The sequence below is a fragment of the Xyrauchen texanus genome, chromosome 24, assembly GCF_025860055.1.
Source record: "Xyrauchen texanus isolate HMW12.3.18 chromosome 24, RBS_HiC_50CHRs, whole genome shotgun sequence".
NCBI classification, from domain to species: Eukaryota; Metazoa; Chordata; class Actinopteri; order Cypriniformes; family Catostomidae; genus Xyrauchen; species Xyrauchen texanus.
Genome location: NC_068299.1, coordinates 6,769,180 through 6,786,583, shown reverse-complemented (window position 1 = coordinate 6,786,583; position 17,404 = coordinate 6,769,180). Strand labels below are relative to the sequence as shown.

At 37.7% G+C, this 17,404-nt stretch overlaps 1 protein-coding gene across 2 annotated transcripts; it reads left to right on the top strand.

Moving 5' to 3' along the window:
- The first annotated feature begins 584 nt into the window (after window positions 1–584).
- LOC127617553 (cytochrome P450 1B1-like) lies at window positions 585–5,267 on the top strand. 2 transcript variants are annotated; one of them, XM_052089520.1, is made up of 3 exons: window positions 586–672; window positions 771–1,772; window positions 3,009–5,267. In XM_052089520.1, exons 1-3 carry the CDS (start codon window positions 602–604, stop codon window positions 3,604–3,606), a joined length of 1,671 nt encoding a protein of 556 aa, XP_051945480.1. In that variant the 5' UTR covers window positions 586–601; the 3' UTR covers window positions 3,607–5,267. The 2 variants fall into 2 exon arrangements, with proteins under 2 accessions (XP_051945481.1, XP_051945480.1); XM_052089521.1 differs by having other exon boundaries at window positions 585–1,772.
- Window positions 5,268–17,404: the final 12,137 nt, after the last annotated feature.

Sequence of the window (17,404 nt, the reverse complement as noted above, 5' to 3'; positions counted from 1 at the left end):
ACAGGCAAAGAGATAGATTGACGGCAAATGTCTCTAATCTTTGTATAGTTTATCATTTAAAGATACAAAATCTTCTCATTACAGTTAAAACCGAACACGTTTTGTTAAGAGAAAATATTATTACTAAATAATTCCCCTTCATCTGACAACTACAATATGCATATTTTGCAAAGGAGATAGATAGACTGTAATCTTAAATCTCTAATCATAAATATAATTATTTCAATATAAATTAATTATTTAATTTTTAATTTTAATTACTTTATTATTATTAATTATATAATAATAATAATAATATTAGCCTAGTTGTAGTAGGAGGAGGAGCTAATATAATTTAATATTTATTATATATAGCAGCTGCAATAACTATGCATTTTTCTGCTATGTGTTCACAAATATAAGCTAAATAGGCCTATATAGAAGCTATAGCCTAATTAATTGTTCACATTTCAGAGAGGGAGAGAGAGAGAGAGAGAGAGAGAGAGAGAGAGAGAGAGAGAGAGAGAGAGAGTAAAGGAGGAGACTCCTGATGTCATTCCGTGGATAAATTCTTGAATAAATTCATTTCACTCTGCACCGGCTAGTGCAACACTTCAAACTCATGATTTCATGTGAATCAAACTTTTCAACTGAAAGTCTCGAATCATTCATTCTGACACGGATAAATTATTGGTATTTTTCTTAATTGATCTTTTTATTAGCTCATGCTGAATCTGCATTGAATTTGTTTTTGTCTTCTAAATAGTTACTGATGGTGGCTTTCCTTGCAGGTCCATAATGGATTTAATGTCACTTCTGGATGATTTTATTCAGCTGTCGTCACGGAGTGCTTTATTATCTCTGTTGGCATGTTTAATGCTCATGCTCTTCTGGCGGCGATCCTGTCAGCGGCAGTTACCGGGTCCGTTTCCGTGGCCGTTAATCGGTAACGCCGCTCAGCTCGGCACTTCGCCACACTTTTACTTCACCCGGATGGCTCAGAAATACGGCGACGTGTTTCAGATCAAACTGGGCAGTCGAACTGTGGTGGTTCTGAACGGCGAAGCGATCAAAGAGGCGTTGATCAAAAAAGCCGTCGATTTTGCCGGCAGACCCGATTTCGCGTCGTTCCGATTCGTGTCCGGCGGGAAAAGTATGGCGTTCGGAAACTACAGCCAGTGGTGGAAAGCACATCGCAAGGTCGCTCACAGCACCGTGAGAAGCTTCTCCACGGCCAACATCCACACCAAACAGACGTTTGAGAAGCACATCGTGGGTGAGATCGGAGAGCTGATTCATCTGTTTCTGAAGAAAACTCGCGAGGAGAGATACTTCGAGCCGCACAGTTATCTGGTGGTGTCGGTGGCGAACATCATGAGCGCCGTGTGCTTCGGAAACCGATACCAGTATGATGATGCAGAGTTTAAGCAGGTGGTGGGGAGAAATGATCAGTTCACCAAGACAGTTGGAGCTGGAAGCATCGTGGATGTGATGCCCTGGCTGCAGTACTTCCCAAATCCGATCAAAACTCTCTTTGGGCAGTTTAAAGAGCTCAACAAGGAGTTTAATGAGTTCATTCATTCCAAAGTGGTTGAGCACCGCAAAACAATTTCGTTGAGCCTCATCCGTGATATGACCGACGCATTCATCTTTGCCCTGGATAAAGGTTTGTCCAGGGGCCCGGGGGTCTTCCTGGATAAAGAGTTTGTGCCACCGACCATGGCAGACATTTTTGGGGCTAGTCAAGACACTCTATCGACAGCTCTGCAGTGGATAATTCTGTTACTGATCAGGTAAATGCTTGTGGTCAAAAACAAAATATCAGCCACAAATTGCAAAAAAAGAGCCAAAAATGGTTGTTCTATGGCACCGCTGCAAAAAACTATTTTTGCACATCTTATTTTTTAATAGTGATGTCATATAGCTTTGTTAGGTAAACATACTAATAGGCCTATTTAAGTCGTTGTTTGCTGAAAGTATCCCCTCCTCCATATCTCTCTTGATGTCAATCATGCCACACATTGTTTCTCACAAATTTCCTGATGATCAAGTTTTGATTTGAAGTGCAAATTTGACAGTGAAGGGGAAGATATTCAGTGAATAATGACAAAAATTTCAGTCTGCTCATCACACACAGCTTTTATGTTCCTTTTATTTTACTTATACACAGGCTCATGTAGAATCTTTGTGCATTCATTTCTGCATGACACCCATCATCCATAAAATTGCACTCATGGTCATCCCCTGCCCCTTACATATTTGTTTATTAAATATTAATTTGATAATGCTTTTAGAAGTCATTAAGACTGTAGTACTCTCAACTCAGTTTAACACATTTCACAATGTTCAAATCCATTCTGCAGAAATCCACATATTTTCCAACAGATTTAGCACAGAAAAATGGCAAATAATTAAAATAAAAAAAAAGTCAGGGCCTGCTTATATCGTCCTTTTTTTAAATTGCCATTAAAATAACCATGCACTTTCATTGCATGGAAAATAGCAGCATGAACACTCTGGAATGTACTGTATCTCCTTTTATGGAGAAAGAAAACAATACAGGTTTGGATGACATGACGACGAGTAAATGATGACAGCAACGCGAGGAACAGGACACAACTAACAGATTGTGCACAAGAGATAGACAGATCTCAACAACACAGAACTCTTTTGAAGTAGGAACCAGTGGAGTTGTGCTTGTGGGTTATGTAACTTTTCCGTGCAGGTATTGGCAGCGAATAAGAAGGGCAGGTTACAGCAACACAAAATGAAATTTGACCCACTAACACTTTTAAACATGCAGGCCACTGTATGAAACATAAAGAGCACAATGGCTGCTTCATTTAAGCTATATTTTTATTTATAAATATTAGTGATATAGCAAGTAATAACTTGCATTGCATTTAAATCATCTACCACACATAATCTTGATTATTCTGTTATTTTAATTTGCAACAATATCGTTTTCAATGTTTGGTTGCAGCTGTCAATATTATGGAGTGTTCAAATGTTTTTCACTTACATTGTAGGTATCCAGATGTTCAGAAACGTCTGCAGGAGGATGTTGACCGAGTGGTGGATCGCAGTCGCCTTCCAACCATTGCAGACCAGCCCCATGTTCCGTACATCATGGCCTTCATCTACGAGGTCATGCGATTCACCTCGTTCGTCCCCGTAACAATTCCCCACAGCACAACCACAGACACGTCCATCAATGGCTATCCCATCCCCAAAGACACTGTCATTTTCGTCAACCAATGGTCTTTAAACCATGACCCGACCAAATGGCATCAGCCAGAGGAATTCAATCCACAGCGCTTCCTGGACGGGGACGGAGCTCTCAACAAGGATTTAACCACCAATGTGCTGATTTTCTCATTAGGGAAGCGCAGGTGCATTGGAGAGGACTTGTCCAAAATCCAGCTCTTCCTCTCTACCTCGTTGCTAGTCCATCAGTGTAATTTCACAGTAGATAGGACTCCCAGTATGGACTATATGTATGGGCTTACACTTAAGCCAAAAGCATTCAAAATGTCTGTCACGCTCCGTGACAACGCAAAACTTCTGGAAAACTTGGCAGGAGAATCTCAAACTCCTACACAAAAGAGACAAAGACCTCAAGTTTGAAGTGAAATCAAAGCACACAGTTAAAAGAATAAACCCGTGCCAAATGAAGGTGGCTAAGAAAACAAACACTGAAGAAAATGTCAAAGCACAGCTGAATACCAGAATGTGTGAATAAATATCAAGACATTTATAGACATTGTGCTCAGGCAAAAAAAAAAAAAAAATCTTTACCAGAATGAGCTACAGAAAAGCATTTGTTCGTCAAACTGTCATTTCATGATGCACTGATTTACTGTATATTCAGCAAGAGAAGCAATGCAGAACCTGTTGCAGTCAGATCTCACTGACATTATATGGTAGTTTATTGTATAAAAAAAATTAATGGCTTCCATGTTTGATTTACAAGAGTATTGAGACATTTAGAAACATAGCATTATTCAGACAAGAGATGTGTTTTGTAGTGAGACCAAAAGAATTAGAATCGAAGGTAGTGCTAACAAATATTGTGTGGTTAAATTCAATGTGAAATTTTGTTAGCAACCCATTTTGCTTCCATAATTTGGCATATTTTTGCTAAATAATTTTTTCATGGCTCATTGTACATATTGGAGCACTTAACTGGTGAAATGTCCACTAGAGGCGCTGCAATAACAATTACTTTTATTCACTTTTACACAAATCACGAGTTAAATGGCAGATGATCAGTTAATAAGCATTTACTTTTCACCCTGTTCCTCACACAATGCTACCTTAATGACTGTAATCACTGAGCCCAGAGATCCAAGTGCGGAGGCAAAACAAGACTTTATTTAGTAAACTCAGCAGAGCTCGCAAAGAGTCAGAGGTAACCCCAGCACCGACTGCAGCAGGGCGATGGAGAGTGTGTTCGTAGGCATGTGTGCGTTGTGGTAGTGTGGAGAGTAGAGTAGATGTAGGGCGAAAACCAATGAGGAAACTTTAGGAGAAGAATCAGATACAGTTGAAGTCAGAAGTTTACATACACTAGCCAAACACATTTAAACTCAGTTTTTCACAATTCCTGACATTTAATTGTAGAAAACATTACCTGTATTAGGTCAGTTAGGATCACTACTTTATTTTAACCATTGTCTAGGGAATTCTGCAGTCTGAGTGGTGCAAGTCACAGGAAGGCTTTGGATGGTGAAAAAATTGTGGGCATCTGTCTATTTTTTTAGTTGAATGTGATATTTAATATCTGGCACATGACATCTCCTGAGCAGATAGGAAATACATTTTGCATCCCTTGGGTCACATAAGGGAATAATGAAGGGGAATTGCAGGGTTTGTTAACTAACAAATAAATAGTATGTTATGTTTACTAGTTTTTACTTGCTTCTACAAACTGCTAAAATATATATTTTTAACTGTAATTGTGATTTGTGTTTGATCTAATATAACATATTTTTGAACTGGAATCACATTAGATGTTTTTAGATGTTAGATCTATTTTTTGATCAACATTATATATGCAAAAAGTTTGATATATGTTTGTAAATGAATGGATGATTTTTAGATCCCATGTTGTGATGCAAACTTAAAATTATATTTTTCTACTTAATATAAGCTTTGACATTTGGCTGCAGTGCAAATTCTAAACTGCTTACAGTTTACAGTTTTTGTGATTAACTGTAGTGCAATTTAAAAAATGACATCTTATGTTTGTTTATCAGTAAAAAAAAAATTACAAAAATAAAACTCTTCCCTACTTTAAAGGCTTAAATGTGCAGAGAAATCTATAAGGAAGCCATTTGAAGCTTGATGAAATGTGCATTGTAAAGACTGCCAACCAAGCCCTACATAGCAACTTTGATCAACCAATATAGTGATTTTGGGGTGTGGCAATCTGTTTTTTGACCAATGGCAGATAAGTGTGCAGGATACCTGTTTGAAAACACATTATTTTGCATTTCAATTTGGTGATGCTAGTGGCATAGAAATTACACTTAAGAAGTACATTCCATCAAATGCTTATGCACAGACATACGTGTTGTTAAAGCATTGAAATTACACTTAAAGTACCTGCATTTAAATACATCTGTAGTTACACTGTTAACCTTACCCCTTAACCTAACCATGCCGAACCCTTACCTCAAGCCCTAACCCTAAACCTATCTGTACCTAAACCTCAGTAGCAGCAGCAAATATGAAGTCAGAGGTGTACATAAACTTATAAGTGTACACTTGAGTCATTAAAACACATTTTTTTAACCACTCCACAAATTTCATGTTAGCAAACTACAGTTTTGGCAAGTTGTTTAGGACATCTACTTTATGCATGACACAAGACATTTTCCAACAATTGTTTACAAACAGATTTGTTTTTTTTTTTTACTTTTAATTCACTATACCACAATTCAAGTGGTCAAAAGTTTACATACACTAAGTTAACTATGGCTTTAAGCAGCTTGTAAAATTCCAGATGTCAAGCCTTTAAGCAATTAGCCAATTAGATTCTGATAGGCCAATTGGTTAATAGGAGTCAATTGGAGGTTTGCCTGTGGATGTATTTTAAGGCTTCAAACTCAGTGCCTCTTTGCTTGACATCATGGGAAAATCAAAAGAAATCAGCCACATAAAAAAATTGTGAACCTCCACAAGTCCGATTCATACTTGGGAGCAATTTCCAAATGCTTGAAAGTACCATGTACGCATCTGTACAAACAATAGTTCGCAAGTATAAACACCTTGTAACCACGCAGCCATCATAACGCTCAGGAAGGAGACACATTCGGTCCCCTAGAGATGAACGTAGTTTGACCCGAAAAACAATCCCACAACAGCAAAGGACCTTGTGAAGATGGAGGAAACAGGTAGACAAGTATCTCTATCAACAGTAAAACGAGTACTATACAAACATATCCCGAAAGGCTGCTCAACAAGGAAGAATCCACTGCTCCAAAACTGCCATAAAAAAGCCAGACTACAGTTTGCAAAGATCTTACTTTTTAAAGAAATGGTCAGATAAAACAAAAACATAACTGTTTGGCCATAATGCCCATCATTATGTTTGGAGGACAAAGGGTGAGGCTTGCAAGCCTAAGAAGACCATCCCAGCCATGAAGCATTGGGGTGGCAGCATCATGGGGGTGCTTTGCTGCAGAAGGGACTAGTGAAAATTATATGGATATATTGGAGCAACATCTCAAGACATCAGCCAGGAAGTTAAAGCTTGGTCGTACATGGGTTTTGACAATGACCAAAGTATACCTCCAAAGTTTTGGCAAAATGGCTTGAGGACAACAAAGTGCTAAGGTGTATGTAAACTTCTGACTTCAACTGTAGTTACACAATAATGACATTGCATTGTTTGTATTTTAATATCAGTACATAGTTGTTAAAGACATCTAATATAATGTGGGACCAAACAAGTCAAATGCGGCTGACTGCTGCCATTATTTATTGCTGATCAGAGACGAAGAAGGAGACGAAGTGAAAACCCAAAAAAGTACATCAGGCTTGCTTGAAAAAATTGTTCTGTTGCCGAGACGGCCTCGGCAGAGTATCCTGTTGTCTTTTGTTCTCTTCAAGTAACCAATCACCTTCTTTTACTGAAGAACTGACAAGACGTCACGCTGATCTGAATGTTTTAATCTGTGATCGCACTCTGCATATCATCACAAACGGTGATTGTAATCCATAGTTATTCTGTTACCAAGCGTTCTTTCTGGCACCAATTGTAATTTCAGTGAGCTCCACATGCAGGGATTCAGAGAGACAGCGTTACGGTTAGTCGGTAGGTTTGTCACCCCAAGATTCTTAATCTGTAATTATGTCATACCTCTGACTGAAAGAGCGAGATCTCACCAAAACAGTCTGCATGTGTGACACCCCAGGCAAAAATCAAATTGTTTGGAGTCTGCTTGTGTGGTGCTTGCTCTAGGCAAAATGAGAAAAAAAACAGCCATTCCAATTTGATCCATTGCCCACATCATATGTGCATGGAGCAACTCAATTCAGCAATAATAAAACAGAAGGAAAGTGTCTAGAATATATCCTTCCTTGCAAAGTGCTTTATCTTGCTTTCACAGAACATCCTGTTTGATCAGGTTGAGGTTTGTAGCCAGCATCCAAGCTATGAGTGCGTGACAAGTCCAGATAAAGCCAGCTGATAACTGATATGCCAACAGCAGCCCAGGCCCTGCTACAGAAAAGATTCACCATTGTAGAATCAATCGTAAAACTGTGGCAGAGGCATAGGCAAAGCCTTTAAAAAAGTTAGGATAAGAAAACAATTAACAGAACAAAAATTAAAAAAATTAAAATGGCAAAATATGAGATCAAAGAGTCTGAACTCAGTCCAACAGCGACACCAGCAGATAAAGTTTCAGATGGAGGCAGCATCTCTTTGGCTCTCTAACCTCATTGCGCTCGGATGCAGTTTGAATTAGCAAGAATTCCATTGACTTGTTTGAACACTCCTTCAACGTTAAGTCTCTGGGATTTTCTGATTTTTGATTGTCCGCATTACGAAACCCGTAAGTTTGTTCAGTTAGAAAAGTTATAGCACACAATTTGAGAACAATCTGAAGATTTGTACCACCAGGTTTAATGTAGAAAGCTCTTGGAGGAGTTACTGTTAGAAAGTTTGGTCTCGGTTAAGGAATTTTGAAAAAAACCCTAAACCAAGTTGCCAATCCAGAAATGTTAAAATACTACCAATTTCAAAAGTAAAACCTAAAGACATAAATGATATGCGATAAAATGGCTTACTAACATTTTCTGTTTAAATTTTACAACTATTGCCATGATGACATAACACCATAAAACCTAAAATGGTCATAAAAACTAATATTTAAACAACTTTACAGATCAAATTATACCGTTGTAAAAGAAACATTTATGTGAAAGCATTTTTTATAATAATATTAGCTTCACATTTCTGATGTCACCACTTTTTTTATGAGAAGTAGGGACAAATCTAAATATTTTTTTGTGGTAATCAATTTTAAGCCACAGATGTTGTCATCTGAGATTAACTTGTATTGAACCTGGAATATTCCTTTGAATGATTACAAATAATGACAATTGTCCACAGCATGGCTGTATAACTGACCGCTTGTCCAGGTATTCTTTGTTCCATACTTCGCTTTTGTCTCTACAATTAGCTAATAAAATAAGCTAGAGGGGTCCATGGGTCTATAAAGTTTGAAAACTCCAGCCTTAAAGAATCAACTGAAAGAGTCCACTCATGCTTGGATGTACGATGGTGAACTGATGTAACGAGAGGTAGATGTCCAGACATGATAAGGTTATTTCTTTTTACAACTGATGGGTGTTGACTCAGTGAGAGTACCCTGTAATATCACTCTCTGCTCGACACCTGAAATTCAGCACATCTTTTTTCTTTCTCTCTCTCTTCCTGGCATTCCCCTGGACAAGAGTGTACAGGCATAAAAACATTTGAAAACTACCTGCACACTCTGACCTACATTTAAGACCTTAAAGGTGAAGTGTGTGATTATTTAGGTGTTAACATACTTCCATTCAAAATTAATACACAGAGAAAACTATAGGCATTTTACACATTATATTACAAATACAAAACCTATTGCATTCCTAATGTTGGATTATCATTTTACATAGAAAAAAATTATTACAAATTTCCACTTACAGTATATCGTTTTTCAATTTCTCTAACGCATTGAAGGAGGGGTTATTGATCAATCATCTTTGATATAATATCGATTATTGTTTGACCAATAAAAATAGCTGAATACTATTTAATTAAACTATGAAATGTAAACAATAATAGCCAACATATTACAGAGAGAAAATGTTGAAAAATTATTAAATCCAGATGGAGCTATTTGGGCATTCCTAATCAAAGACTTTTACAACTGTTAAAAAAATAAATAAATGCATATTCACTGGGAAGACCATGATATGAACATGTGACAGGGCAGAGGGTGGAGCCTGGTGTTGATACTACACACCCAATCCCTTATCAGGCTAATCAAGCCTCTGAGAGGGATAAAGGCCGACTGCGGAGGGTGGTGCAGGAGCGAGAGAGAGATCGTTTACGGGCAGCTGACAATCGTTTGTGTCTTTTGTTTTTCATTAAACTATTATTTATATTGTCAAGCCAGTTCTTAACTCCTCCTTTCCCTTTTTCCCTTTCAAGAACATTGTAAAATAAATAAGAGAACTTTAGATTATTACTAAGTCTCATAACAGCATTGTCTTTTAGGAGATGACGGCAGTTGACAGCAGTCAAAGGAATCCAGGGACTTCACCTAAATACAATACCAACTACAGTCAGTTTAGCCACAGTCTTAGCCTTCTTTATAGAACCTAAAAATTACATCATCACTTGAGTGTTGTGGGCATTTGAGGAGATTAGGTGTTATTAAAGGTATAAATGAAATAATTGTAACAGTAGCCAATGGAAAGGAATGGTGTAGTCAATAGGTGATATCCAATTTGAGTATTGTAGCCATTGCTGTTACCTCTAAAATGTTCTGAGAGAAGAAAACAGAAAAGATCCAAATGAATTAAGCCATCCTGAGACCGTCCTACAAAACACATACAGTATTTGATGTGTAAACTAAAAACAAGCTGAAACTTTTGCCTGTCATTTAAATAAAATAATGCTGATGGACTCCCTTTTAATATGAGCACTAAAAATGCTAATAATTAGCTATTTCCACACATCTACATCGCATGTTGCCCAACAATTTGTAGTTCATGCGTTGCTTTCTGGATAAAGAGCTACCGTCCAGTCACATTTGAGTCCGAAGAGGAGATGGAACAAAAAGGAAGACAGCTTTTGTTCCCTTGTGCTGAATTATAGTGACGAAAGAAGAGACCTCAATCCGTTCTGTGCTTCCTCATCCTTTAGAGTGAACACAAAACAATTCAGTTTTTGGGAAGAAATTTAAAAAAATATAAAGCATAAAGTATAGTGAAAAATAAAGTGCTTGAACTGGGGGAAAAATGGATGATCCCAAATAATAAATAATAATGTATAATTTGTATACTGTATATATAAATTGTGTAATCTACCATTTCAATTTTATTTTTATTCCTTAAAGAGAAATTTAATGCGTTCAAATTTAATTTCAGCACATCAAATTAATTGCATTAACTCTATAAAAAAAAACGAATAGTTTAGACCCCCCCTGTTTGCTTGCTAAGTGAAGCTGTGGTCTGTTCATGTAATCAAATATTTTAAAACAATTCAATAATTTTGTTTGTGGCAGATGGTTTGCATGTTTACACTCTATTGTCCACCCCTTAAGATCACATAATACCAGCTGTCAGAAGGCCCATCATATTCAAATGGTCAGTTCTTGGACAAATTAAAGGGTTAATTAACCCCAAAAATGAACATTTTCTCATCATTTACTCATGCCATCTAAGACCACTTCATGGATCGCCACCTTACTGTGGTGGAGGGGTTTGAGTGCCCCAGTTACCCTGGGAGCTAGGTTGTCTGGAGTATTAGCTCCTGGTAGGGCATCCATTGGCAAACTGATCCCAGGCAAGGGGCCAGACAAAGGGCGATCCAACCTCACCACCTATGATGAGGTCACCAAATGGAAGTAGAGTCACCTTGCCCAGATTCCAGGCCTGGGAGAGGAACTCGTAGGCGAGCACCTGGTGGCCAGGCTTTGACCCATGGGGCCAAGCTGGGCTCATTCTGAAAGAAAAACATGGGGTCACCTCCTTGTGGGCTCACCACCTGCGAGGAGGAAAATAGTGGATGGGTGTGATGCCCAATGGGTGGCAGACAAAGGCGTAATCCTATGCGGACTGGACCTTGGGAAACTGGATTTTGGTACGTGGAATGTGACCTCACTGTTGGGGAAGGAGCCGGAGTTTGTGCTGGAGTTTGAGCGATACCAACTAGATACTATATATACTGCCTGGCCAAAAAAAAAGTTGCAGTTTGGATTAAATAATGGTTGTGATCTGCGGTTGCTTCAATTGGTCAGATCAAGGCTCAGCAATGTTAATGCGGCAATAAAATAAAGTCAGATGACTTTCTGAATGTACTGAATGATCAGGTTATTCCATCAATGGATTTTTTTCTTCCCTGAAGGCAAGGGCATATTCCCGGGATGACAATGCCATTGAAAGTATTTGGCATGTGCTGGAGAAGACTTTACGGAGTGGTTTGACTCTCCCGTCATCAATACAAGATCTCAGCCAAAAGTTAATGCAACTCTAGATGGAAATAAATGTTGTAAAATTGCATAAAGTTGCAGAAACAATGCCATGACAAATGTGTGCGATAATCAATGCTAAAAACAATATTGTCGATGGGAGAGTCAAACCATAAAGTCTTCCCCTGTAAGTACATACCAAAGACTTTCAAGGGGTTAAGGTCAGGACTCTGTGGTAGCCAATTCATGTGTGAAAATGATTCCTGATGCTCAAGGAATCACTCTTTCACAATTTGAGCCAGATGAATCTTGGCATTGTCGTCCTGGAATATGCCTGTGCTTTCAAGGAAGAAAAAATGCATGATGGGATATCCAGGTTCTTCAGTACATTCAGGCACTCAGCAGACTTACTGCTGCATAATGTTGCTGAGCCTAGACCTGACCAATTGAAGCAATCCCAAATCAACCATCTGGTATGGTGGTGGCGTAGTGGCTAAAGCACAGGGCTGTAAATCAGAAGGTTGTTGGTTCGAACCTCATGGCCATTGTGCTCTTGAGCAAGGCACTTAACTCCAGGTTGCTCCGGGGGTGATTGTCCCTGTAATAAGTGCACTGTAAGTCACTTTGGATAAAAGTGTCTGCCAAATGCATAAATGTAAAATGTAAATGTAGGTATACTAAGGAGGTTCCTAATTATCCATTCGCTTCTTAGCGTGTTGGTCAGAACACAGGATAGGTTCCATTCAAAAGGGGTTTATTTACATTGAAGAATATGTTAATACGTTAATATGTAAACACATAGAAACCGAAAGTGAACCGCTGTTCGGCAATGAACATCACTTGAACATAACAGATTAATTCTAGTCATCATCAACACAGTGACATGTATAAAGACATAATTTGCAATATTATTGTCTCAGGAGTCAGATATCATTGAACGTTGAACATGTGAATCACCGTGCTGATGACACTAAGATAACGGGTAACGCCAAATCACAATTCACTCAATATCAACGGATAAACATCACATTAACAGTCATGAAATGATATGTGGATTAATCAGAACATATATCAGGGAAATATTACTCACAGTCACTCATGGACGCCCACTTTAGCACCCACAAAAAGTTATCTTAGCACATATCACGGGCATGTATTTTGTCTGCCTTGCTCAGCTGTATAATGCCGTTGATTGACAGGCGCCCTAAGCTCCGCCTTTCCAACAGATGTGATCTAAGATGTGTAGAATTTTCTTTCTTCAGCAGAACACAAACAAAGATTTTTAGAAGAATATCTCCACTCTGTAGGTCCATACAACGCAAGTAAATGTTGGCCTTTAAGCTCCAAAACACAGATCAATTCAGCATAAACAATCCATCAAACTCTAGTGGTTAAATCGATGTCTTCTGAAGTGATCCAGAAATGTAATTCCTTTTTAACTGTACATCTTGACATCAGTCTCCTTGGCGATTGTGATTTTAAGCTCAATTACACTTCCTATAGCGGCATCTAGCACTCTGCATATTTGTCAAGCACTAGGAAGTGTAATTGAGCTTTAAATTATGATCATGCCTAGAGACTGCAATGGCAAGAAAACAGTTGTACAGTGAAAAAGGAGTTCGATTTTGGTCGGTTTTCACCCAAAACCAATTGGATCGCTTTAGAGGACATGGATTAAACCACTGGAGTCTGGATTCCTTTTATGCTGAATCTCCTGTTTGGAGCTTCAAAGTTTTGCCCACCAATCACTTGCATTGTATGGGCCTACAGAGCGGAGATATTCTTCTAAAAATAACTGTTTTTGTTCTGCAGAAGAAATTAAGTCATACACATCTAGGATGGCATGAGGGTGTGTAAATGATGAGAGACAGTTCATTTTTGAGTAGATTGCTGCAGAATTTGCTTGGTTGTAGCAAACAGATTTTTTTTTTAGATCATATCACAAGTTCTGCATTTGGATATATATTTAGACATTATCAAAGACATAAAAAAAAAATAATAATTTTTGTCAAGTTTAGCTTTTCATTTTTTTATTTTTGTCATTTGTGGTGTTTTGAAGTGTCAGTTTTTGCAATGATGTCACATTATGATAACAAACTCTTTGTTATAAAGAGAAGACTTTATCCCAATTCAATAAATCAATAGAATAAATTGTAACAGAAATTAGCAGGAATGAACAGTGGCAAATCGTTTTGTGTACAAACATAAGACTTAGAATAAACATTTTGCCACATTTTCCCACCTCTAAGCATAAACTTTCTCAAATTCAGCCTTTGATCTTTATGTGTGTGTGTGTGTGTGTGTGTGTACATGTTGGTGTGTGCATGTGTGTGATCATGCTTAGTGTGTGCCAAGTGTTTGTGTGTTCTCCGTTTTGGGAGTGTTATGGTCTCATCATTTCTGTGTGTGTTCTGCATTATGGCTGATATTATAAAAAAAATGCCTTCATTTATAGTCTCACCTCTTCATTTCTGTGTGTACTTGTGTGTGTGTGTGTGTGTGTGTGTGTGTGTGTGTGTGTGTGTGTGTGTGTGTGTGTGTGTGTGTGTGTGTGTGTGTGTGAGCATATGTGTTATGCATTGTGGGTGTTTTATAGTATCACCGCTTAATTTCTTTACGTGTGTGTTCTGCATTGTGGCTGATGTATTGGTTTTATTTGACAAATTTTAAAAAGTGATCGATTTTATCATCTCACCCATTCATTTCCTATGTGGGGTCAAATTAGACTCTGAACACAATGAGTGTGAGTGTGACCACACCACCATAATCCAGCCAGATTGTTTTGTGTGTGTGTGTGTGTGTGTGTGTGTGTGTGTGTGTGTGTGTGTGTGAGCGTGTATTTATCACTTTATGGGGACCAAATGTCCCCATAAGGATAGTAAAACCCGAAATTTTTGACCTTGTGGGGACATTTTGTCGGTCCCCATGAGGAAAACAGCTTATAAATCATACTAAATTATGTTTTTTGAAAATGTAAAAATGCAGAAAGTTTTCTGTGAGGGTTAGGTTTAGGGGTAGGGTTAGGTTTAGGGGATAGAATATAAAGTTTGTACAGTATAAAAACCATTATGTCTATGGAAAGTCCCCATAAAACATGGAAACACAACATGTGTGTGTGTGTGTGTGTGTGTGTGTGTGTGTGTGTGTGTGTGTGTGTGTGTGTGTGTGTGTGTGTGTGTGTGTGTGTGTGTGTGTGTAGATAGTAATTGTAAAAAGTCACCAAATCTCATGCCACTGAGATGAATTAAACCATGTTTTTTAAAGAAGCAAATTTCTGCATATGGGTTAATGAATTGATGACTTCAGACTGGTAAGAGGAAACATCTAAACATGGGTGTTTATGTAACAGTATTTCTTTTTGGCATTTTAGGTGTAGTTAATTAACATACAAGATGATGAAAAAGTAGAAATAAGGAATGCACTGCTTTCAGCCAAAAGTTTATAGTGCATTGCCCAGCTCTTTGCGTGTTAAATTAGGTATTAAACAATTATCATTGTAGGTCATAAAACCTCCACTCTATAATCAGGGCAATATATGACACCATCGACATTTACAAGACTTACACAATCACTTGAAAGATAAACACTGCAGTAGTCACATACAGCTGATGTTGCCAATTATCATCTTGGTAAAACTGGAGCAACAGGAGGTACATTTTTATTATTTTTCTCCATAGAGAAACTGATTTCTATTGATAATTTACAGTGAAGAACTAGACATGTATCCACATTTTCCTTGAGCAACCACTGGGTGGCTCCACGATGAGTTTAATTGCCGCTGGAATGTTTTATGGTTCCGGTCTCCATAAAATGCAACGTAAAAACAACCAAAATGAGCAATCAACTTGAAGTTGTAAATTAAATCACCATTGCTAACTTTGGGCCATTGCTTTATATCATCTTACCAACTCCTTAAACTTTGACGGGTGAGGAACTGGTTACAATTGTAAAGTATCGACGTCTTGGATTTACATGTTTTTTTATTTGGCAGTTTTCACAAAACAAATATTCTAAACATCAGATTATCTGCTAAAAACATGCGCCAATGCGAATGAAACCACTGGAGATGGAAAACGAAAACAGGCTTCCGTTATGTATCGTGGAACACTTCCATGTTTGTAAAGAAGTGGATCGTGCAAATTGTTTTTTTCTTTTACAGAGAAAAATTTAATCTTCAGAAAACAATAAACTTCAAATGCATTGTATTTTATATAGTACTAACTATGACTTATATTAAATAGATCTATAATGTACAGTTGTATACGCAAAGATTCATGGCATAAGTGGTTCATTGCCACAAAAAAAATCTTGTCCCTTCCTATTTATTTTTATTTTTTAAATATTCTTTTCGATTTATTTATTTATTTTTGCTATCAATCAAATGTTGTACTGTTGTAATTCATCTTGGAGAAGGTTTGTAACTCTTTGTTACAATTGTCTTTAAATTACTATGGAGAAAATTAATGGGAAAATTTGTCCCAGAACCAAAGCAATTAAAAAAGTGGGAGGTTGCTGTTGTCTTCTATTATTCCTGAAAGCACTAATTTACTGGTGACATTAGTTATATCAAGCTGGTTTCTGCATGGAGCAAGATGATTCAATAACTGTGTGTTTGAAGTTTTTTTGTTTTTTTATCTAATTATTAATGATAACTGATAATAATCCTGATAATTAAATATAAAGTTATAACTGAACAGGGCTTATTTAAACTGGGACCCTACAAAAATCCCTCTGCATCACTAATTAAGTGGATCTCGGTATAATTATACCTTTTCTTTGGTGGGTTAATGTCACGATCCCCTGTTGTCTGCCCCGTGTCTCACTTGTCAATTGTCATGCACTACACTTCCCATGATTCCCAGCCCTCATCACTGCCAGCCCTGTGTCATTGTTCTCACCTGATTGTCGTTTGTCATCATCATCATCATGTCTCCTGTGTATTTAAACCCTGCTGTTTTCTCCATTCCCCTGTCGATCGTTGATGTTTCTAGGTTACCTTTGCCCGTCGTGGATGTTTCCCCAGCCTGTTTATTCTTTTGATGTTTTTCGTGTTTTGGTTTTGTTTTCCCACCGTGGATGTTTCATTTGTTCACTGTCTTGTTCGTTGTTTTTTCATCGTCCAATAAAAGAACCGCATTTAGATCCCCACTCCTCGTCTTCCTTCGTAACAGTTAATTTGGAAGTTGGATTCGTTTTTTCCATTGCTGAGATTTTCAGAGTTAAAGAAGCAATAGCTTAGATGATTGAAGTTGATTTTTTCAAGGTTAAAACATTTTTATCTCAGTTTAATATGCAGAGACAAAGCCATCCCCACCTTGAAGGAGTTCTGCAGGGCATCCTGGATTGTGGCACTGGGAGGTTCTCTGAACAGAGTCGCAGAAATTTTACTCTCAATCCATGTACAATGTGACAACTGCACGCACACAACTATGAAGTGTTTGAAAAGCATTTTGAAAGTCCAGGTAGACTTGTTCATTTAGTCATAATACAGCAGTGTTCCCATACTTTTTTACCGATGAGTTTTTCATGACTGCATATCATGCTCATGAGCATTTATTTTTTTATCAATGCCAATCATTTTCAGGTTAAAAGGGAACGTGGATATTTTATGGTCCTGTACAACAGGTTACCATTATTTTTATTACGTTTTTCACCATTTTTAAACACTGTTGTGCCTTCACTAATTCATTTTAAATGGCCTGCGGTGTGACAGACAATTATTGTAATAATGT